Here is a 25,886-nt window from a genome sequence, read left to right on the forward strand (position 1 = left end):
CTTAAGACTTTTGTGTTTATTTGCTTTACACAATAATGGTGAATGTTTTCTTTTTCTGGTTTATTTTTTATATACTACTATGACTTCAACTTAAATCAAGCAAATACTTACAAGTGTGTCTAAGAGATGAAATGTTGAGAGAATGGACTCTGAACCAGAGTTGATGTAACTGTTTACATATTACTTAATCATTTTCAATAAAAAGTTTTTCATTTAAATAAATTTGCTTAAATTTAACATGATGTTATGGAATATCAAGAAATGCCACTCTATAAGATGGATGTCCTTGGCATCAATGATCATGCTATTTTTGGCACCATTTATTCTTCCATAAGTATGGCTAATTAACTAATGTATAACTTAAGATCATATTATTTAAGGTCAGTTTTAATTTAATGGGCAAAATTCTGTACATGGATCATTACAAGACGGTGTTCCTGGATCTTTCTATAATACCCAATCTGCAAAGTCAACGGTGCTTATCATGATCAAGGCAGGTGTACTTAAAGTATTCATTTCTTTTTTACGCCTGAATGTTCATTCTGAAAGGTATCTTTAATTAATTAATATTCAATTTAATACAGCTAATTCTATGATTGTATAAAGCATTGCGTCTATAGATGTCATTTAGTAATGACAGGGAATGACTACCTTTGGTTACACAATAACACATTTTCATCACTTTTAAGTGCATGTAAATTTAGATTTTGAGACATGAATTGATACATGTCTTGTAATGTTGTTTACATAAAATAACATTGTCTTCTGTTATTATGTCTTTAGCTTGTATTTAAATGGGATCTAAAGTGCATCAAACCTGCCCTTTCATGAATTTAATTGTTATACATCAGTATTAAGAATTGTTGTTGTTGTGGGGTTTAATGCCATTTTTCAGCACAAGATAGGCTATACATGGTAGCCAGTATTAATGGTGGTGGAAGAACCAAGGAAAACCTCGGAAAGAACCACCAACCCACAAGAAGCTACTGGCAAGCTTTCTCACATACCCACATAAGAATTGTTGTAAAGTGTTCTTAAAACATGAATTTGATGCTATATAGGAACAGACTTGTGTTGAAATGAATATGAAGTTGTATGAATCAGTTAACCTCACATTGACCAATGCAAAGTGAAGGTCACATTGACCAATGCAAAGTGAAGGTCAGTATCATTATAGTTTACTGGTTCATCAAAATTTATATTCACTGCGACAATTTCAGTGATAGTATTATGAAAGTTTTCAATTTTAAAAAATTGTGATTTGTTTTTTAATTGCACTAATACCTATTCAAGTGGATGACACGAAGAACTTAACATGATGTCACATAAAAGTCAAAGACAAACCATGTGACATATAGAAAGACTAACATGAAGATGTATCACATGACATATTTCAATCCAATGAAAAACCATCCCTCGTAGGAATCATGTAGTAAAAACATTGCACTCCTCAAAATTACAAAGTTAGAGTGAACATAGCTGTAACTTGAACATATGTTACAACACGTATTTGAACAGGAAGGATTCTTGCTAAACATGTTTCAAAATTCATAAATAATTGGAGTAGACTAAAGCACAACCAAGCATGCTGGCCATTGTTCTCTGACAATATACTAATACCAGAGACAGACTTCTGCATAGTAAAGCTCTGATAGACTGGTAATGAAACTGTAAAATACAACAATAGGAAATGTTTGATAGAGTGAGATATTAGAGAGAAATCACCTATTTACATTAAAAAATTTCCCAGCATTCCTTATTTATTAAGTCATTTATTCAGAAATGTACAATTATAAGTCTGTTTCATTTATGTATGTAAATACATATGTATGTATGCATATTTATATGCACGAATGTTTTTGTTTATAAATTTATTGATTCATTTGCATATTTGTGTAATGTTTACTTATGTTAATACATTCACTTTATTCAAATTATTTAGTTTCTTTTAAATTTACTTTTTCCTCATTTCAATATATATATATATATATATATATATATATATATATATATATATATATATATATATATATATATATATATATATGCAATAAAGTGACAACGAACAGTGCAAAAATAGTATCTAACTATCCGAAGCGCTTTTGACTCTCAGTGAGTCATTTTCAAAAGCAAATACAAAACACAGACAAGACAAACAAATAAAACACAAAAGCCATTGTGTTTGCAAAACTTTACATGGCTGTTTCTATAGGAATTAAACCTTTAAATATATTGTTTCAACTAGTTTATTTCAACTAGTTGCAGATGCCGGAAAATATTTTTATTGACCAAGAAGTCAATGAGCCATAATGACATTTGTTGTTTTATGTAAATTTATGTAAGCACAAATTATATCCTGGATATTTCATTGTTAGGGTAGTAAATTATAGGCTATTAAGCAAATTTAGAGAATTATTTAGAAGAAAATGTGTCAGCTGCAAAAGATAATTTTATTTGTGTATGGCTGTCTTTTTCTAGTCTGCTTGGTTTCAGTGTTCTAAGGCGCCGTATCCAGTAAGATTCCTATTCTTTCCTGGTTTTGGAACTCCAGTTGGGGTTGTGAGCAATTGTAATAAGTGTTATATCATTGAAAATGTGGCATGGGGAGAAGTGTTCTGTTACAGGGCTTCTTTTTCATCCAATCAGATCTATGAAGGTTGATCCTTTTGTGTAGCTTTTCAGTTTCTCTGACATACTGACATATTGTCAGTTTATTCCATTTATCTTAATCAATCCCTGACACACGTGTGCATTTAATTTGGGTTTTTTAATGCATTCATTTATTGTATGTATTACTATTAATATATGTTTATTTGAATTGTTATTTTACTATCAATTATGTTTTTATGTATTCATTTATCTTCTTGATAATAATTACCTGTTTATTTATTTGTGAATGTTTTACATTTATTTATTTTCTATCTTTTTCTTGTATAGGTCAGCAAGTTAGCTACTCAGAAGCTAAGTCAGTTCCTCAGTTACATAATCATTCCATCACCTAATAATCAAATTGTAAACTAACTTCTTTTTCAAGGTTCTACCTTATTTGCTGTTTACAAATTAATAATAATAATAACAATAATAAATGTGTGACCTGTCCTACAACTAATCCCAACATTAAAATGTTGCACACCATTCTTCCACTGTTAGAATGTTGCAGACTGACATGCAGGCCATTATAACACTATAAGACTGTTGCAGGCCAACTTGATGGTTTTGCTTAAAACCGGTTAAAACGTCATTAGATTATTGCAGACATATACAGGCTGATCTAACATTGCATGTATTTTGGAGACTAATGTGCAGACTGGCTTCCAGGCTGTGATAACATTATTAGATAGCTGCAGGCTTTCATGGCAGCCATTCTTTATGTTTGAATGTTGTGGGATGATCTAACTTATGTCAGATGTGTAGATAAGCCTACATGTACAGATACAGACTGCAGACAGACGTGAAGACAATACTACAAGCTGCTTTTACATGACTGTGATGGCCAAGGATGTATTTTTTTTTTAGATATATTTTGTAGTGTGCATGTGTTCTCAGTGAAGGGATGTTGTCATATTTCTTAGATTAAATAGATTTGTAGTTTGCATTTATTCATTATGATGGTAAGTGATGCATTTTCTTTCAGATGTGTATGTGTGATTTGGATTTTTAATGTAGCTTTAACAATGTTTCAAATATATTGCTACAATGTCTGCAGTGTGTTATAGTGATGTCTAACACTGAGGCATCATGCCGCAGACATGCAGTATGATGTCCCACCCAGTCACATTATCCTGACACCAGATGGACTAGTCATAACACTAACCTCTTAATGCTGAGCGCCAAGCGAGGAAGCTGTTAGTACCATTTTTGTAAGTCTTTGTTATGACTCAGCCAGGGATCGAACCCATGACCTCCTGCATCTGAGGCACTTATATTCTCTGTATTAGTGTTTTTTGAATGTTTCAGAGGAAATATATTTTAGTTAGCACTTGTTCTGTTCAATGGTGATTTATGAATGTTGTTTAAGGTGTATTTTTTAGTGGTCAAGGATTCTGTTGATAGTATTGTTGAATATCTGAGATATGATCAAGTTTGCATTTGTTCTGTTGGACAGTCAGAAATATGCATTGAGATGTTTTGTAGTGCATATATCTGGGTGGAACAGTGTTGTTAAATATTTGAGATTCAATTGATTTTATAGTTTGCATTTGTTCTGTTGGACAGTCAGAAATATGCATTGAGATGTTTTGTAGTGCATATATCTGGGTGGAACAGTGTTGTTAAATATTTGAGATTCAATTGATTTTATAGTTTGCATTTGTTCTGTTCAATAACTGGGGATGTCTATTATTTAATGTGTGATTTCTTTTTGTAGTGCACATATATTTTTTCTATCCACAGACAGTGTTGTTGAATTAGATTGGATTAGTAGTTTTCATTGGTCATGTTTAGCAGCCAGTGATGTACGTTGTTGCATGCAGTATATTTCTAATGTACACACATTCTCTGGACGGTACAGTGTTTTAGAATGTTTGAGATTAATCAGATAGTTTCCACTTTTTCCATTTGACAATCAGCAGTTTATATCAGCCAGGATGAAATTTATTTTGTTATGCATACATATTCTCTGCAATGGACAGGTTTGTTGAAAGTTCAAGATTAGAGCCAATTCTTTTTGCACTTGGTTCTGTTTGGTGGTCATTGATTTATATTGTTCAAGGTTCAGTATATGGTCTAGTGGATACATATTCCATGTTAGAGGCAGTTTTATAAAATATTTGAGATTCAAATGATTTTGAAGCTGGCATTAGTGTCAGGGATGTGTATTGTTTGAGAAGTGATATAATTTGAAGTGTGTGTACATTCTCAGCAGGTGTTGCCAAATGTTTGAGGGTCAATCAGTTTTATACTTTGTTCCATCAGTTAGGATAATATTCTCTGAGACAAGATTTTTAAGTTGTGAACATTTTCTGCAACTGTCAGTGTTATAAAATGCTTGGGATTGAATAGTTTTTGTAGCATGCACTTGTTTAGTTCAGCAGTCATTGATATATACTGTTTGAGGTGCAATATAGTTTATAGAGGGCGACATGTTCTTTGCGAGGGACATAGTTGAGTTAATACAAGGGACATTGTTTTTTACTGTTTGAGAATCAATTAAGTCTGTACTTTGCATTTTCTTACATTGGATGGTCAGGGATGCGGATTGTTTAGTACACACATACGTTTGCACATATACAAATGTTTGAGATTCAAGCAATTCTTTAGTCTCCATTTTGCTGTTTTGATGGTCAGTGATGTATATTTTTTGAGATAGGATATTTTTTTGTAGTACACTCATCTTCACTGCATGGGACATTATTGTCAGATTTGTTGATTTTTAAGTTTGTATTTGTTCCATTGAAAGATACACTTTGTAGTGCACACGTTCTCTGCTCTTGAATGTTTGACATTCAATCAAATTTGTTCCATTCAGCATTATCTTCCTCGATATATGCGAGTTAATTTGCAGTGCACATTTATACTTGGCAATGGATAGTGTTTTGAATGTTTGACATTCAATCAAATTTGTTCCATTCAGCATTATCTTCCTCGATATATGCGAGTTAATTTGCAGTGCACATTTATACTCGGCAATGGATAGTGTTTTGAATGTTTGACATTCAATTGACTTTTTCAGTTTTCACTTGTTTGATGGTGATTAGTGTATAATTTTTTAGGTGCGATATATTTTGTAGTGCACACATTCCTGGCAACAGTTAGTGCTGCTGAATGTTTGAGGTTTAAATTGATTTGATAGTTTGCATTTTGTTAATGTATATTTTTGAGATTCAATACATTTTGTGCTGCATGTGTGCACTGTTGTTGAATATGTGGGCCAAAATTGGTTTTGTAGATTGCATTCATTCTGTTTAGTGGCTATCGATTTATTTGTTTCGGATGCACTTAAGTTTTTAGTGCACAAATGTTCTTTGCAACAGACTTTGTTGAACACTTTGACAATCAGTGATATAAATTGAGACAATACATATTTTGTAATGTGCACATTCTTTGGGACGAACATGGTTTCTGAATGATTAGAAGTCAATTGATTTTGATGTTTGTATTTGTACTGTTCAACAATCAGGGTTATGTGTATTTTGAAATATGGTTCATCTTGTTGTGCAAGTTTCTTGTGACAGTGTTGTTGAATATTTGAGACTGGATAGATTTTTTTAATTTTCACTCGTTCAGCAATTTAGGATGATGCAATTGGGATACAATACATTCTACAGTGTGCACATGTTCTGTGTGAGGGACATTGTTGTTTGCATCTGTCCCATTCAATGGGTTCCAGGTGACCGAATTGGTCTAAGGTGCTCTCTTTACAGATCACTCACACATCTCACCTCTTGGCTCTACCAATGTTGGTACGTGAAAAAGCTTTCTAATACCATCCCTTGTGTTGGTGATCCTTCCTCCACCAAATATACTGGCTGACATGTATAGCCTAGCATGTGCTGAAAAATTATGTTACACCCCACAAAACCAAACCTATTCCATTCAACAGCCAGGAATGTATATTGTTTTAAGTGTTAGTTTAAAAAAACACATGCATCATTTGGAATGGCAAATTAATTTGTTTTGCACATGTTCTATGCAATGGTTAATTTTGAATGCTTGATATTCCATTACTGTTGTTGTTTGCATTTGTTCTGTTTGATGATCAGTGTTGTTTATTGTTCGAGATCATACTGATTTTGTAGTGTGCATGTGTTCTTTATGATGAATTGTTATTTGAGACTTAATTATTGTCATTGTTCTTGTTTTGTTTCATGATTTTTCCTTTTGTAATCTTGTTGTTCTATACATTTTTTGTGTTATGTAATACTGTAAAGCATTTAGCTTCTAAAGACCAGGTGCTGTACAAAATCCACATTATTATTATTGTTATTGTTAAGTTGTGGTTTGGATTTGCTGTTCTTGACAGTCAGTTATGAATACTGCTGGAGATGGAATTGAATTTTTTAAAGTTTACCTATGTGTTCTGCAATGGTCTGTGTTGTTGAATGTTTGAGATTTAATAGAATTTATAGCTTGCATTTGTTCTGTTCAAGGATCAGGGATGTGCATTGTTGGACATGTGATTAGTTTTACACAGTGCATACATTTCCTTTACTATATTCTTTGTTGTTGAATGTTTGAGATTGGATTTTGTTGTTGTTGTTGTTGTTGTGGGGTTTAACGCCATTTTTCAGCACGATAGGCTATACATGGCAGCCAGTATTAATGGTGGAGGAAGAACCCGGAAAACCCTGGAAAGAACCACCGACCCACGAGAAGCTACTGACAAGCTTTCTCACATGCCCACATTGGCTGAATCTTAGACTCGAACTGCCGCAGACAGAGGTGAGACGGCAGTGATCCGTAACGAAGAGCGCTTTAGACCACTCGGCCACTCGGGGCCCCAGATTGGATTTTGTGCGGGTCATCTGTTCTGTGAAATGATCGGAGGTTCTTATAGTTTCCAATAAGATTTTGAAGTCTGCATTTGCTCTGCACAACTGTCGACGTTCTTTAATATCTGAGATTGGATCCATGTCTTAGCGTGCATTTCTTTTACTAAAACAGTGAATGATCTTCAATTTACTTTTTAGTGCATGTTTTAGATGGATTGATGGTATTTGTCTTGATTATTTTCACCAATGGTCAGCAATGGTAGCATTTTATGTGATTCATTTTGTAGTTCATGCATGTTGCCAGTAATGATAAGTCTTCTTTAATGTATTAGATCTAACTTTGTGGTGGGCCTTTTGCTGTATTATGGTCATTGTTGTTTATAGTTTGAAAACGAGATTGATTTTGTTGTGCACCTATGTTCTGTGCAATGGTCAGTGTTCTTTATTCTTTTAGACTGGGTTAATTTTGTGGTGCATATTTGCTCTCTGCATTTGATAGTGTTGGTGAATCTTTGAGATATGGACTGATATGGTGGTGTGCATTTGCATACTTGCTATAACATGATGTGTCACATGAAAACTAATGATTTTTTAAAACTGACTTGAATGGGAATGTTTGAAGTTGGATATGTTCCACAAATACATTAACATTAGGAATATAAACTCTACAACATCACTCTGCTCTAATATTCAATCCAAGACATTTGGATATATTTATAGCGGTCATGGGATTACTGTGAATTCCTTTAAAAATTGTTTTAGGGTTATAACTCAGAGTCTTCTGTATTGTTGATACATTATTACAATATGCACTATCATTGGAATACCCTTGGGACTCATTTGGATTATTCAAAACTATTATACTTGTTAGTTTTGTTCTTTTGTTGCCTGTTTAAGACCATGGAGTCATCGCAATTCAAACTGGCACTACTGACTGATGTGATGTTACCTTTGAACCTCAGGATGTGCAGGGGAAAATACTTACTCTGACTTTTGCATAATTCTAATGCAAGAAGAATCGGAGTTAAGAAAAATTGTGCACCATATCATATAATGCCCATTTTTGATGGTGAATAAACAAATGTATTTATTGGCAGTTGGATGGCAAAGTGATCTCAGTTGTGTATGGGTACACGTACATATGGCAAAGTGATCTCAGTTGTGTATGGGTACACATACATATGGCAAAGTGATCTCAGTTGTGTATGGGTACACATACATATGGCATCTGAATGTGATGTCCAAACAATGACAGTCATATAAAAATAAAACATGGCTAAAAACAATGGAAATTTTCAGAAAATACATTTATTTTCCTAATTCATAACTCATTAAGCACAATTCCATGCAGTTAGCAAGAACTGTAAAAAGCTTCAAAACAAAATACTGAAACCTGAAGGAATCAATAATAACACAATGAATCCTACATGTGATGTCACTATTAAAAATGCAAATTTTTAAACATTTGTCTTCAAAAATGAGATGCGTTATATTGTACCCAGCTAAAACTATTCTACAAACAATAAAAGACTAATTTGTCAGCATATTTGTGGCTGAAAGCCATTGTTCTCGTGGTTGTTATGGAAGCAAAATCGTTGAAGAGAGGTTTCTCAAAACTCAACCTTGGTTCATATTTCTTTTGGTTCAAAACACTTTAAGTATGTGCACTCTATCCAGGAAGCTGAATTAACTACACCAGTTGTTTGGAGTCTGATGTCGGGTGATAAAAGAAAAGAAAATGGAGGAACCATAAAGATAATTTTGTCTTGTTATTATTTGGTAATTTAAATAATAATATGGGATTCTGAAAATCAACTAAATAAAGACCTTATCAATATAAACCAAATACCAAATTTAGCTGAAATCAAGAAACCTTTGTAAAGTTATTTTGCAGGAAGCATAGTCTGGAGTGCAGGCAATCAAGGAACTTAACTCTTGTAAATACTGTAATGGAATGCTGGGAATTAAGGTTTCATGAACATAATGCTGCCAAATATGTTTGAAATGCAACAAACGATGGTCAAGTTAATCTACGGAAATCAAATTATGATGGATAGACATCGGAGGCATAAATTCTGAAAATGATGTCAAACAACAATGAAGTCAAAGTTTATTAAAGATTACATTAATATGTAGCTGCTTATCATTTGGCTGAAGCCCAATAAACCTTGGTAAAGTTATGATGAAAACACTAGGTCAGGAGGACAGGAAATTATGTGGTGTGACTAATGTTAATGCTGTAAATCAAATTCAGTCAAGGTCTGAACAATAAAGAAATGAATGCCAAATTTTATCAAAGATACAAACAATTATGAATGCCAAATTTGCAAAAATAAAATTGGGCAGGGTTAAGTGTTCTAGGATAAAAACACATTTGTATCATAACAGAAGGCTGAATATCACACTCTTTTAAGATCTTGCCAATATAGAGCAAAAGTATACAATTTTATTCTTTAAATCCAACAATTCCCAATAGCTGTCTTGCAAATACCAAACAGCTGATGGACAAACAAAAAACTCTTATTGAAGCATAGAAGGATCTTTACATAAGCCAACATGATGTGTCAAGATATGACCCACTTCAGAATATAACTACAAGGCTATTTAAGAAAGAATGTGTAAGTGTCATGTTCTCCACAGCTCTGAAAAGATTATATTCAAGGATTTTTCAAACAGCATTAGGTCTTATGGAAATTTTACATCTTCATGTGATACTTTGTCAACTACAAGCATGGTGTGTCATTTGACCCATAAAGTTTTATCCCATGTTATTTATTCATTCATTATTTTTGGACATTATATAAATGACACAATTTGTAATTTTGAAAGTGATATATTTTGGTTAGTTATAACAATTTGGATTCCTCCAATAAATCAGTTTTTGTCAAAATTCAAAGAATGTTTTGGAACAAATTCAAGGACAATTCGGGGATAAATCCAACCTTTTTTTTAAATTCAAGGAGTTTTCAAGTATACTCTTATAATCAAGGATTGCAGAGGTTGTAAGTACCATGACCAGACCTTAATACACTGTTGGGCCCAAAATGCTTAAACAAAAGGCCAGTGCCTGCATGTTGAGCCCATAATCAAAGAAATGCTGTAAAATGTGTAACCATATCACCCAGGTCAAATGGTTCAACTCACACAATGGAGAATGAATAATCTTATCTCCATAATCATTCACTCCAAAAATGAAGAAAAATCCATGTCTTTAAGAAAAATAAACAATTTTTTTTTACAAAACCATAATGCAAATTTCTATGACAGCGACCTTGACCCAAACGTCAGTGGGGCAAGCATACTGGTCACAAAATGAATTGTATTTGCTCTGTAATGATTCTTCCAAATACGTAGAAAATTCATTATGGGGATTAGAAAATATAATCAAATTCAAAATCTGCAACCAAACCCCTAATGCAAATCTTTTATGGCTGTGACCCCAAGGCATAAGAGACAAGCGAGCATGTCATAAAATAATTTGTCTTACCTTCATAACAGTTCATGTCAAGTAGGATTGGAATCTTTCAAAGGGTTCAACAAATATATGCAAATGAAAAACTTTAACAAAAGCCAAACACTGTTGACTTTGACCATACCACTGTAGGTGCGACAAAAATGTATGCAGATCCCGAACAATCTTGGTTGTATTTAGCAATCTGTGATTCAGACGTTGCTGATACTGTAAAATTTGCTTCTAAGTTTGTTTTCTTCTAGTTTATAGTTCAAAGGCTGCTTGTGAAACTAATTATCACAATCAAAAATATAAACTTGTTTTAAGTTGATATTTAAACAAAAAACTTCAAATTTAATAAAAGATTATTTTAACTCACCAATGTATACATGCAAGTTTTATGTCCTTTAATCTCTGCAAAACTTATTTACATAAGTCCAATGCAATGGATCTCTCTACAGGAACCGATTCTGACAGCTTTTTAAAACTTGCATTGTATAAACATTAAAGTAGAAATCATCTATCCATAATGCAGCTCTGACTCAAGAATCACCAGTCAATAACAACCACAATCGTAATACATGGATTTATTACATAAATGCACTTCTGTAAGCAACAACCTGCAGAAAATGACAAGTGACCATGATTTTTAAGCAAAATGTGCATTTTAATACTGCTATGAATGACTGCAACACGAAAAGATATAAACACCATTGACACTGATTTAATTCTTTGTAAACATGGCCACTTTTGAGGGTCTGTGGGCATAGTTCTCAACAACAGTGCTATGAATGACTATATCATAAATAATAAGATTGACACCACTTTTACTTAATTTCTTGGTAACCACTGTCTTTTGTAAGAACCCATACAATACGGATATATCATAATAAGAAATCTTTTTAAGGCATTCAATCTAATGTTTGAGTTCATTGTTTTATCTTTGGAGTAAATCTGTGTTGCCTGGGTTGTATGATGTCTTTGTCTTTTATACTAGTAAGTAATAATCATTTTGCAGATTTGATTGTTATTGATAAGGCATTGTGTTGGTTTTGGATTTTTTTAATGCAACTGTGACTAAAACAAAACCCAGACACCATGCCATTGTCACGGAATTGTATAAAATCTTTTATTTACTGAATACATGTACTTGGGTTTCGTTTTTTGTGTACAACGATGCCCATGGGTGATATATGTACATTGTGTCATATTTCGAAATAGTTTAGTTCATCCCATGCCGCACATGCGAAGTACTCTTGATGGGATGAACCGAATGCCTTCAATGCACAGACTATGTCTGTGTATAAATACCTCACCATACATACATCTCATTACAATACGGATGGTCTTGTCAGCCAGCAGTCTGCTTCAAGGACTTGCACATCTTCAGCTTTCTATAAGTTATAACTACTGTATTACCACGTTTATTTTTGAATGTTTACTATGTAGCTTTGGTTTATGCAGTATAATGCACATATTTCTATTCTTGTTTGCGACTTAGCAAAGGATTTATATTAGTAATGTAAAGCTACATTTTTTTAAAGAACTGTTTAATATAGTAGGATTCTTGTCGAGCAGGATTAGGTTTATTTTTGAACCTGTCATTTTGTAATTATTGTGCTGATGATGTAATGTATATAACTTACCATGTATAACGTCATTACATTTTACCTTATATGCCCGTGTTATGTATAGTACTTGGTATTGGATATATTTTCAGCTGTCAAGTGTCCGGAGTGTCTAATGCCCAGAGTGTTCAAAGTTATCAGTGTCGATGTGGTGCAAGCTGTAAAGCCAACCACAGGAATTAAGCTTAGCAGCTGTGAAGCTGAACTGTAGCAGCCGTGGAGCTGAAATAAAGTGTGCTGATGATGGAGTGTATCTCCTTACATATAATTCTTGAGCCGTGGGCTAATTTTGGGGTTCAAAAAACCCATTGTATCTTTTTTATCACAATAATTTCACTACCTGAGTGAATTCATTTTACTACAGGAGTAAAATTCTACATTTTTTACTAACCGAGTAAACTATATCCATCGTTTTATTGTCAAATCGTTGTGAACTATTCACCCCTTGTCTTTGTATTTGCTAATTTATTTGTATTTTTCATCATTAAGTCTGTGTGTTCTTATGTTAATTAAAACCAATATTTGAATTATATATACACGCACATATTTATAATTAATTGCTCTTTCAAGTCATCCATTATTAAACATTGTATTTATATCATTGTCAAAAGTGTTCTGTTGTGAATCCGAAAATCCCACCCAGTTATCTTGTTACAACCATCATCTTTACACCTTAGTTCAGCCAGTTACATCCTTTCTTTATCGAGTTAATCCATTTGTCATTAGTGAATGAAACCCTTTAGGTTTGCCTCCAAATAAATTTATTCCGTTTCTGGATGTGCTAATCATGTCCTTTGATTTAATTTGATGGTAGATGTATAGCTATATACCCATATGCAGTTATTAGCCTGATCAAAACCGCTACAAAAACTATATTAAGGCCTTGATAATAATGGCAGAACCTCCAACAAAAATGAGTAAAATTCTAACACTGGAGGAAGAAGTAATGTAATTGAAACAAGTACACTTAAGGACAGGATAAATAAAGATTACCTTAGTTAATTTTGCATGTGTTAGTGCATGTACATGTCTTTGTGTAGATGTGATCTTCAAATATAAATGTAGACGTTTTGATAGATGTACATCTATATTGCTCATTAAAATTATTTTCAGATCAAAGCATGCAATACAAAAACCATGAACAAAGAATCAGATACATGTACTGTGACTGTGGGCATATTTTCTTCTTAAACAATGTTGACTTTCAACCCTTGAATATGGTCCTTTGCCCAACCCTGTTATAAAAGACAACCTGTCTTGAGAGACTGCTTTTTGTTGGCAAAAGATGTGGTCACTCAAGGCAGGTTTTACACAGTGCTTTTGGCTATGGAGTCACCTAAAGAGGTCTCTTTAAATGAAAAATGTTGTTAAACAGCTTTATTGCCTTCATCAAAGTATAGGTCACCAGTGGCTTCGTATGAAAGATTTCCTTGTGTATCATTCTGATCTCCATACAATGGGTTGCACAACTTTCTCTGTGGTACGTATTGTAAAGCTCTTTTCCAGTCTCCTGATATCATCAACTCTCCCAGAATATTGATCATCTGATCCAAAGTCAAGGTCTTTGATCCCTTCTGCCAGCTTGAAAATATTAATTTAAAAGTTAATGAATGTTTCTGCCCATTTGTATGATGTGCCCAACTTCAACAGTGATTACAAAGGTTCATTCTAAAACTGAACAATTATGAGAAATTCCACACTGAGTTTATAAAATGGGAGGAATTTGCATAATACTGGAGAGATTTAGCAAAGCAAACACCCCAGGATTTGCAAAAATCAGGTGCCATTTTGGTGCACTCTATTTGTTGGTGCAATGTTTAAAAAATTAGCATGAATACCATAATCATATGTCCATGAACAGACAAAACAGAAACTGATCTAAAAGTATCCAATGTACTTGCAAGATCAATACTGTTGGTTTAGTAGTCAATGCAATCTGATTAAAATCAGATCTCTGCTGTCCCATGTGAAGATCTGATGACAACTGCTTAAGGGTCATGTTCTGGTGACCTTTGAATTAGCCAATTGAAATGCAGCTTTCAAAAACCTGAAAGTGAATCAAATCATTCCATATATATTCATGCTCTTCATCCACACAGCTCTTTCCAAAAGCAAAAACATAAGACTTCAACTGATTGGTTAAAAAAATTAACGATTATGGTAATAACATAGGTTACCAGAACATGACCCCAAAGTGGTCACTGTCAGATCTTCATGTATAACAGTGGATATCTGATTTTAATCAGATTGGTGGTCAATGCAAATCCTGATCTGATTATCAGATTGCATATGTTTGGATCTATGCTGCTGGCAGTTAGGCACGCGTTATACAACAGCATAGACCCTGATTTGCTTTTCATTATGAGATAGCAGGTCTGGATCTATGCTGTTGGTATTTAGTTATATGGTATAGGTCAAAGTGTACATAGTCTGATCTGACTGGGCATCATGAGACAGCAGATCTGAGTCTATGCTACTGGCAGGTAGGCATGTGGATTAGTACAAACTGCATAGACTCAGCCTGGGCATTATGAGACTGCAAATCTGAGTCTATGCTACTGTAAGTTAGGCTGTATTATGGTCATTGTTGTTGGAATAGAACAAACTGCACAGACCCTAATCATCCTGGGCATCATGAGACATCAGTATTCAAGCTGTTTGCAGTTGGGCACACATTAAGCATAATAAAATAAAAAATCAGTTTTTCGACAAAAGTCATGACAAGCATACTATTCACGTATTACAAATTTAAAAACTAACATATTTTTTACAATGTCACATACAGTAACCTTGGCATGTGATCCTTCAGTAACAGACTCAACTGGGCTCTACTCTAACTCAAATAAACACAATTATTCAGTTGATTTTAAAAACAACGAGTTAAGTGGTCTAAAGAACTTGCCTTTACCAATCAATGCCATCTCACCCCTGTCATATGAGTCTCGGGCTAAGCCAATGTTTATAAGAAGCTGCCAGTAGCTTCCCATGGGATGGTGGTTTCCCCCCAAGTTCTTCCTCAACCACTTATAGTGACCACCGTATATAGCAGGGGTGCATAACCCCATGCCACACAGGCCGGAACGTGTTCTGTCCGGTCATCAGGGAAAATTAAAACACAGAAATCTGGCCTGTGAAAAGTAATCATATTTAAAAAATATTAGTTTGTGACCCTTGAGTGGTCTTAGAAAATGCTATCTGTCCCTTGTCCGAAAAAGGTTGTGCACCCTTGATATATCTGAAAAATGGTGTTAAACCCCAAACAACAACAACAAGATGGATTATCATGTTTTCTGATTCAACATAGGGCAGTATGCATAGCATACAAAAACCTATGTAGCCATGTTCTAAATTCTAAAACTTAACCTGAGCTAGTAAAATGTGAAACACAGGTCACAGGTGATATTTTCTGGTATAGGTGTAGTACTAGAAGAGATGTATACCATATGTATTGGGTGGATATTGTTAATTAGTAATACTTACCTGATGCTGATAGTTTACCCTATATGGGGCGGATATTAGCCTCATCCATAAGATGAGAATTCATCCTTCCATAGGATGACTTTCCGATGATTCCTGAAGTCAACCTTGCAACCCAAAATCTGTGGGCTATTGTGTATGAAAGCCCCTGTACAGAGATTATAGAAGGTCTGGTGCAATGTCCTGGACTGGTCAACCAGCTATTTGAAATGATCATTGAACCACAATTATTGGGACCACTGAGGAAATCACAAAAGCAGCTGAGCAGTGGAGGTCTTTACTTTCTAATGCACTTATAGGAACATCCTGAAAGGTAGAAAGGCATATGGAATGGATGATCCCACTTCAGGCTAATAGCATCCACTGCCAAGGCTCTTTGGTTTGGAAACATAATAAGGGAATGCTTGTTTTGCCTTGTCACACACAAGTCCATGAACAATCTCAAAGTCTGAACAGGAAATCTGATATGGATGGTGTGCACTGACCATTATCCATTATGTGGGGACTATCTTGTCCTTCCAGGACTGATTGTCTGCCAAAATGTTCTTTTTGCCAGAATGTGTTGAACATGAACGGTTTTCAAACCAGCCATTATGTACTGGCAGTCATCAAAATGTTGGAGGATCAGGCTCCCCAGTAAAGTTAAGCAGAGAAAGTCTACTCCCATGCATTGGTAAATGTTCTGGGTTCAGGTATAGGTCAAATTGCAGAGTGTGAAATTGTAAGATATCCCGATCCAAACAAAACTAGAGGTATTTCCTGTGAAGAGAAAATACAGTAATGTGAAAAAAATATATACCCTGAAGGTTTATGGACACCATCCAGACACAGGTCCTTATAGTATTCCTAATAAGGCTATGGTGTCCATCTTAAAGACAGTTTCTTACTATGCTCCAGGAAGACTCTGAAAGACTCCAAAGCATCATCCATGCCGAAGTGGAGAAGCTCTGCTGATAATGCCATGGAAAAACTGTTGAGATGCCTTGGCTACTGTTTCCTGCAAGCTCTATAGTGCAGATGGAAACAGAAAGTCCTCCTTCTGCAAACTGAAGGAAGCAACTGAAAAAAGAGCAGCATATAAGGCTATAGTAACCAGTGGCCTATCCATTTAACTCTAATGCCTGCAGAACCTTGACTGAAAGGTGGGAACATATGTTGCCCAAGGAAATAACCACTTATGATGTTCTGGTATCCAAAGTGGGAGGTGTAAGTAGCTAGACAGGAGTGTGAATCCTATAGCCATAAGGAGAGTTCAAAAGTCTCAACAGAGAAGGTGATATCTCAGCCTGTTTTGTGTCAAACTTATGACAGTCTTTGAGGACTAACATCATGTTTTCATCAGGCTCTCAATTCTATGAAACGGGATGTTTTTGGCCAAGCGTCATTCTGTCTCAGTAAAGACCTGGGGATAAGAACATCATCCCATAACTCCTCACAAGGAGCTAGGGGTTCATCCCTGGTGAGAAACTCTGCAGATGAGAACATCTCTGAACCTTCCTCTTTCATTCAGAAGAGGGTCTGTCCCGTTCCCTCCTTTTAATCTGCACTTTGTGAGATGGTGACATCGGTCTGTGGACCACAGCATCAACATTTCTAGTATGAAGACATAGAAAGAGTGAGGGGTGCATCAACGCAAAACTCACAGTCTGTAGTAGGATTTGATGGTAGAGGGTCTCAAGAGCCTTAGGAGTCAATACATCTCAACAAAAAAAGGATCTAATTCTGCTCTGAGGCTATAAGGACTTGGTGATGGAAATCTAATTTCCTCCCTTAGATGGGTCCATGGGTCTTGTGTGTCACCAGAGAGACTGAACCAATCCTCCTTCTCAGACCTGAGGGACTTGCTGATAGATCCTGTAAATTCTAACCTGACAACAAAAATTACAGCCGTCTTTTAACAACTGGTACATGCCAGGCTGGTGGGGTTGGTATGCCAGGGAGCTTCTTCTGCCCACATTTCCTGATATTTTGCCTCTTAGACACTGCTGAAAAAGAACTCAGAAAACAAGAACAGCAATCTTGTATAACAAATATAATCCATGAGGATTTGCATGAAAATAAAATTAACACAAATTAAGCTAGCAATACTCAACCTGCCCAGCGGGTCTCTATTTAATGTAAATTAAAATAACAACAATATTAACATTTCAATCACAATGACATTAGTGACACTTAATTCTGAATACTGGAGACAGCAAATAGCAAAAATAACAGCAAGGTAATATGATCGTGACTAGAAAGACCACCAGAGTGGTATACAGAAAATAAGTGTGTTTGTGTACAACTGAAAACCCCAATAAAAATTAATGCTGGTATGGGACCCTTTCCCTTAAAGGAGTTAAACACTGCATAAATGATACAGAAGAGAATATAAATTTCAAAGATTAGTATGTCAATAAAATGAAGGAAAAGGAGGCCACAATCAATCCACCAAGGATAAGGAGACAAAATAAGTCACAGTAAAAAATGTAATCTGTATGCCCTGGGGGGAGGTAACCTAAAAAGCAAGATTATGAAAAAATTTTAGCTCACCAGTTATTATGTACTTTTGAGAGAGTGACACATGTAAGGTGAATTACTAAATATATAAAATGTAAAAAAAAGTTATTGGCTCTTTTTTATACAATTTACCTCTGAAGTGAAAATGACCAAGTAGAGCTAGCACTTTTTTGAAAGGTGCACATCTGGAGTAAGGCCAAGCTGTATACTCTATAACCCATATTACACCCATCAATCATACAACAAAATAATGGGAATTAAAGGTTCTTTGAATTATACCTAAGATATACAAAGTCTTTTTTAAATAGCCAGTATAACCAGTGAGGAAAGCCAGGGAAATTCTTTGTTTTAAAAATCCTAGCCCCATACAAAATACGAAACGGTAGAGCACCACCTAAAATGTCCATAACTCTCAAGAGAGATAATTCTGACTAATTTTTAAACACTTGGACTAAATGCAAATACTCTTAATATATGTTTGAAAAAATGTATTATTGACAACATGATGTAATTTTTCTGTACAGCACAATTTGCATCCACAAAACATTGAGATGTCTGGAAAAAATATGAGGACCATTGGGCATATGCCAGGTTGTAAGGGTGACTTCCAAAATCTTCTGGAAGTCACAATATCAGAGGATCAATTTTCATCATACAAAAAGAAAGGATAAGCTACACAAATAGCAAGAGGTATTACTCATATTCAACATGTAGTTTAATTATTAAGGCATGAACAGTAAAAATCTCAAGCTGAACCGGTCAGTGAAATGTGAATTATGGGTCACAGTGACAAACACACACACACACACACACACACACACACACAGAGGATGGTCATGAGTTAAATTAAGACTTAAACCAAGTCAGTAAAATGTGAAGTGCAAGTCACTGTGATCTTCCTTTGTGGTAAAGGTGTGGTACTAACGAAACGTAAAATTAAGTTTGATGATTCTATCATGAACAGATCATACGGAATAAACTTTCACCACAAAATTTAACCAAAATCAATGAAAGTAACAAATATAGGTCACAGTAGCCTACACATGTGATGAGGGTGCAGTATACTTCAAGAAACATTAGGATTCACTATTCCAAAAAATACATATAACAGTATTTATACAGTGTGCTAAAAGCTTAACTAAATGCAAAAACTTACTCAAGAATGTACAACTAAGGTATATGAATGTACTAAATTTGCCCTCTGAGCCACCTCCCCTATGGGAAGATGCTATTAAAACCAATCCAAATTGTTGCCATGGATACTGGAAGAAAAAATGGTTGCCATGTAGTGAGGATGTACATTTACATTTGTATAAGCTTTAATCTGTTTGGATGCTGATGTAAAACAAATGTTCTTAATTGAGATTAATTTCACAAAAAAAATGCCATGGCTGAGATAATTATGCATATTACCAGCCGATAATGGATTATTCTGTGGGAAATACTCTGCTAATCACCGAGCTGCAATCCAAATCTCCTAAACTAATAAATATAATATTTATACATGGTAAAATTCTTGTAGCAAACATTTTACTATTCCAATTATTTGAGCAACAGAAAAGTTACTTATGAAAATAATTGAGTTACAACATGTTTATTTCTCTTTCCATTTGTTTTCTAAAATCTCTCTTAACTGAGTGTTAAAGCTTAGTGATTATTCACAAATTAAAAAACGTAACAACAGCACCATTATCTTAAACCAGGCCAAGAGATTGTACAAATATTTTCACCCTTAAACTCAAATTAATGTCTTAATGTCTGATTGGTCAGTGCTCTCAGATGTTGGCAAATCAGTTGTCAGGTCTTTTAGCTGAATTTGAGCAAGTAATGTTTTTATTACCAACTGGTCAGGTTCGCTGGTAATCTGCAAGTTGTTATGTGTTCTTTAAACAAAGAACTAATACTTAATCTCTAGATGTTAGACAGGCTATTCAAGTCCCCAACCCAATCTTCATTAGCCAAGGAATGATCAACTTTGTTCCTTATATAAAATGAATTGGATTGATGACCTTTGACTAATCAAAGTGTCCCAAACCAAAACTTCTCTCCATGGTCTCTTGGAGGATAAAGCAACTTCGCCTTCTAACCCTGACCGAGAACGCCTATTGGAAAATGTTCTAGGACACAATGCAACTTCTGCCTCTAACCATAAACTAGAATTACCATTTGAAAATATTCTAGGCTACTAAGCAACTTTTCCCTCTAACCCAGGGGTCTCAAATTCAAACCACCTTGAGCACGAGAGCATTTTCAATAGCCCAAGGGCACTACTACTGTTGTTATTTCTCATGACACCTTGTGATGCCAATCATTATGAGGGCCATAGGATACAGCTTGGTGTGCTGCATGTGGCCATGTGTTTGAGACACCTGCTCTAACCCCAGCCAAGACCAACCCTTTGAAAACATTCTAGAAAACAAAGTAACTTCTTCCTCTAATCATGACCTAGTTTGACCCCTTGAAAACATTCAACAAACTTCTTCCCCTAACCATGAACTGATCTGACCCACTGAAAACATTCTAGAATACAAAGTAACTTCTTCCTCTAACCTTGACCTAGACTGACCATTTGAAAACATTCTAGAGTACACAGCAACTTCTTCCTCTAGCAGTGATCCAGAATGACCCCACTGAAAATGTGCTCAGAGACAAGCTTACCAGATCACAAGTTACTGATTGTTCCAAATGTTTCATGTTGATAAATTTCTGATTCACAGTGAATAGAATCTCATACTTTCATTTTCTATCAACGTTTTGAAACAGCTCCAGTAATTTTTATCTTGAATCAGCATTCCCCAGCTACAAATAAAACTTACTGAAACTGTTTCATAACTCTGGTGGTCATCTAAAATTAAACCTAGTTTGAAATTCAAAATCTTACCTCAGATACTCGTCTAGTGGAAGACTGGCCATACGTATACCCTGCTTCTTGGCCTTTGTGAAGGACAGTGGTTTTATTTGTGATATGTCAACAAGACCGCCAATAATATAAATATCATCCGGATCAAAGTAGCGCAAAACCTTTCTGGAATCGGGAGTGAGGTAGACAAGTCTATCCCGTGGATACAAGTCCAAGTAAGACTTCTCTGTCATCTCACAGTAGAAATTATCATAATTCATACGTGTAGTAACTTTCTTAAATTTGTCCATGAATTCTCCAGCTGGATTTACACTACAGGCAACCAGGTTAAATGGTTGCTGAAGTCTCTTATTTTGCCCATAGAGAAACCAAAACTGCTCATGTAAATTAGTAATTTCTCTCATGGTCATACTGTTTTCATAGTCCATATCTAAAATAAGAGTAGGATTTTGGTGCAGTAATGCATTTGCCAACTTGCTAAGATAGAATCTGTCCATGTGTGCCTCTGATACTCTTGCTAAAAATCGGTTGCCTACTTCATTATTTCTTTCCGATTCCTCAACTTTGGCCATTCTTTCTTTCACATATTCAGTACGTTTTCTTTTCTTCTCCTCCTCTGCTTTATGATGCTTCTCTTTCCTCACCCAGAAACTATATTGTCTTTTGCGACCAAAATAAGATTTTTTCCCCAAAATCTCAAGCCAGTACTCATCAGTCATGTTTTCAGGTACCTGCAGTATACAGTATGCCATTGCAGTCAAGAATCATTAATCAAAACAAATCAATGTCAGAAAAATAACTTGGTTAAACTCAATTTTAAAAAGATGGGACATAATTTTAATGACTAAGAGATCTTGTTAGAGAGATGATTGGATACGACAAAATCTAAATAATGGCAATGGACTGTATTAAACAGTTAAAGAAACATGTATGGGAAAAAATAAAGCATCATGGGAAGTAAAAAGCTTTAAATGGAAAATATGGACCTATGTACAACATATACCCAATTTGACTGGTTGCTTTGCTTATAACAGTTGAAAAATCTGCATCAACAATGTCAAACTGCAGTCTGTCCTCTTGTGGGTTTGAGAAATGTAGTTTTTTTTATGCATTACTTACCTGTCACTATTGCTTAGCTAATCTATTTTCATGCCGAAAATATACCTTTTGCATACCACTTTGTCACATGGTCATGTGCAGAAGGTAGATGTACCTATATGTCATCTTTTCACAGACAACAACTACACAAGATATCAGACCAGGGTGGGAGTAGGGCATTTGGCAATATTAACAGGTAAGCATTGCATAATTAAAATTAGTTTTACTCACAAAAAACCTACATTTTAATAGCAACAGTTACTTATCTTGTCACTATTGCTTAGCTGAATTTGTCAGTAAGGTATGTAGGCTGATGTCAAACAGATCAAAACAGAAATTAAATATACTTACCAAAGAGGGAGAGCTACACTTCTATAGAATGTTCGCGTCTCTCTGAGTAACATGATGTGCCATAACTATGGGACCCAGTTAAGAAATGCCTGCGTTCTGTTGTGCTAATGAGTGGATGTAAAAGGAGAAAAGGTATTACGAGAGCCAAAAAGTGGCTTTCATAATATCCTCCAGAGACGAATGGTTAAAGTAGGCCCATGAGGTAGCAATGGCTCGAACTTCATGGGCTTTAAGTTTAAAAAAGGTGAGGCCTCGATTGATGAGAGACTCTGGCTCATTTAATTGTCATGACAACCCACTGCGAGATAGCAGCTGAAATGTCTACGGAGCTCTTAATAAGGTGAAAGAGACGTTTCCTACCTTTCCTTTACTGGGAATCTCTATGGGTAAGGGGATAAGACAGCCAGTTGATGGACAAGGTATGAATTTCACTTCTTCGTCTCACTGAGGCAAGGGTGACAAGGAACACAGATTTGAGTGTGAGATCCAAAAAGGAAGCTTCACTCAATGGTTCATAAGGTGCTTTGGTTAATGACCAAAGAACACAGCCAGCTTGATTGCCTTTGATAGTAGAACACATGAAAGATTCTATCTCTGAAGCTCAAAAACCTTTATAAGATCAGCAAGATCTGAACCAATGTATGTGACCTGCAAGAATTTAAGTTTGTTGGAGATGCCAGCTTGATTGCCTTTGATAGTGGATACTGAACATCTTTTGGTCTCAAAGAGGAACAAAACGAAAAACAGCAATGGAAGTTACAGAAGGACAGATAGGATAAACTTGTTTCCTACTGCACCAATCACAGAAAATTCTCCACCTAGCATCATAGACCTTGGATGTAGAAGCTCTCCTGGCTTGAATGATGCAAATGGTGACTCTGTCCGAAAACTTGTTCTGGTGAAGAGATCAACTGAGATGAGCCAGGTGTGAAGGTGGAGAATGTCTGGGCTGTTGTGGAGAAGGGATCCACGGTGTTGTGACAGGATATGTTAGAGACCTGGGTTGATGTATCAAGAGGTCTAGGAGATCGCTGAACCTTGGTTGTTTGGGCCACAATGGGGGCATTGAGAATGATCCGAGCTGTGGAAGTTTGCAGAACTTGTGGTAGCAGTCGGAAAGGCATATGCAAATAGGCAATCCAATATGAAGCTGAATGCATCCACTGCCCATGCTTTCTGATCCAGGACAAGAGATATGTAAAATGGAAGTTTGTTGTTGAGTTTGGTCGCAAACAGGTCCACCAGAGGTCTTCCCGAAAGGGAAAACGGATTCTGTTACCAAGTGGTGAAGAGACCATTCTGTGAGGATGGCTCTGTCTGTTCTGAACAGGATGTCCACTAACACATACATCTTACCTGGAATATGGTGAACTTAGATTGTGACATTCTCTGAGGCTGCCCAGAGGAAAAGGTTCCAGACCTCCATGCAAAGAGACGGGGCATGTGTGCCTCCTTGATGTCGTAGGTAGGCTATGTCAGACACATTGTCTGAGGAGAACATAACACATCAGCCCCTTATTAGGTCAATGAACCCTTGCAATGCTAGAAATACTGCTTTCATTTCCAGGTTGTTGATGTTTAGTGACAATTTGGCCTGAGTACAGGAACCATATAGAATTATGTCCTCCAGCTCTAAATGGGCTCCACAGCCTGAATCTGACATATCCACGAACAAATAGGAATGGTATTGGGATTGACACGCATGTGGACCCCCATCAGGAATCTGTCTTGATTCATCCACCAATGCAAATGGTGGTGAAATATTAGTCCTAGAGGGATCAGGGTTGATAGAGAATCTCTTTGAGGTTTCCACCTTGCCAGAAGAAGGACCTGATGAGGACACATGTGAAGACATCCTAATGGAACTAATTTGGCAGGTGTTCAAGGTTCCGAGTAGGGACAGATAAAGGTGAGCAGATAAAACAGTTTCACTCATAGCATCCCTAGGCGAGCCAGGATTCAATCTGCCCAATCCAAGGGAACCTGGACCAAGTTTTGGTTTGTAAGGAAGTTCATTCCCACATAAACAAAGTCCTGTGATGGAACGAGTTCCGACTTCTCAAGGTTGGGTAGGAGACCCAATTTTGTTATGGTGGACCAAAAGCGGAACAGATCCTAATGAAGGGACTGAACATGAACATGGAGAATCAGCCAGTCGTCAAAATACTGGAGAATCAAAGTTCCCTGTATTTGAAGGTAGGCCTCTACTACTCCCATAACCCAGGTGAAGACTCTGGGTGCAGAAGAGATTCTGAATGGCAGAACCTGTAATTGAAAACCTTGATGGTCTAGGTAAAAATGAAGATGTGGTGTGGAGGAAAAATGGGGATGTGTAAATAAGCATCCTGAAGGTCGATGGAGACTGCCCAATTGGACGGACGAATAAGTTCCGGATTGAGGAAGTTGTCTCTATCTTGAAGGTTTCCTATGACAGAAATTGATTGAGCGGGGAGAGATTGATAAGAATTAAAAATTTCTTGCTTTCCTTCGTGACCAGGAAGATGCGGGAGTAGAAGGCGGGAGACTGATCATTTATAACCCTCTCGACTGTGCCTTTCTGCGAAAAGGGTGTGCACCTCTTCACTTAATTCCACCTGACTGGACTGGGGAAAGAAAATGGAGTCCTTGAAAGTGGTTTTTATCCCCAAACTGGAGTCAATAACCCTTGTTTGAAATGGAGAGCACCCAACCATCGTCTGTGATGCTTAACCAAGCCACTGAGAAACAGCCGCAGTTGAGTACCTACTGAACCTTTGGGTAGGGTGTGTATGGCAGGAGATTGAGTAATTTGCTAGGATTGCTCCACCCCCTTCCTGTCTTGGTAGGAAAGGAAGGTGGGTTAGAAAACTTCCTCATGGAACTGCGGAGACCAGGGCGCCAAGGACATATGAGGAAGGAGGTGGTCTAGCAAGAATTTGTGGATTGGATTGGGTTGTGCCTGCTTGAAAATTTGGCAGATGGTCCCTGAGGACAATTTGCCTGATCTCGTTTCCTGGTTGATTGTGATGGACCAGGAGTAGAGGTAAAAAATCAATGTTGGTGGGTGATCAAGTAAGTCTTGAGAAACCAGGGTAGGAATGAGGCCCCCAAAG

General features: G+C 36.0%; 1 protein-coding gene across 1 annotated transcript in view; it reads right to left on the reverse strand.

Moving 5' to 3' along the window:
- Positions 1-8,718: 8,718 nt before the first annotated feature.
- LOC149787555 (tRNA methyltransferase 10 homolog C-like) overlaps positions 8,719-25,886 on the reverse strand; it is a 55,904-nt gene continuing 38,736 nt past the window's right edge. Inside the window, exons 3-4 of the mRNA XM_089973701.1 lie at positions 21,367-22,076; positions 8,719-14,090 (exon numbers count right to left, since the gene is read on the reverse strand). Coding sequence (XP_089829827.1) covers positions 13,877-14,090; positions 21,367-22,076 — 924 coding nt within the window. The 3' untranslated portion in view covers positions 8,719-13,876. The remainder of the gene's footprint in view (positions 14,091-21,366; positions 22,077-25,886) is intronic.

The sequence above is a fragment of the Sinohyriopsis cumingii genome, chromosome 11 (genome assembly GCF_028554795.1).
Source record: "Sinohyriopsis cumingii isolate HCF-2022 chromosome 11, ASM2855479v2, whole genome shotgun sequence".
In the NCBI taxonomy this organism is placed as follows: domain Eukaryota; kingdom Metazoa; phylum Mollusca; class Bivalvia; order Unionida; family Unionidae; genus Sinohyriopsis; species Sinohyriopsis cumingii.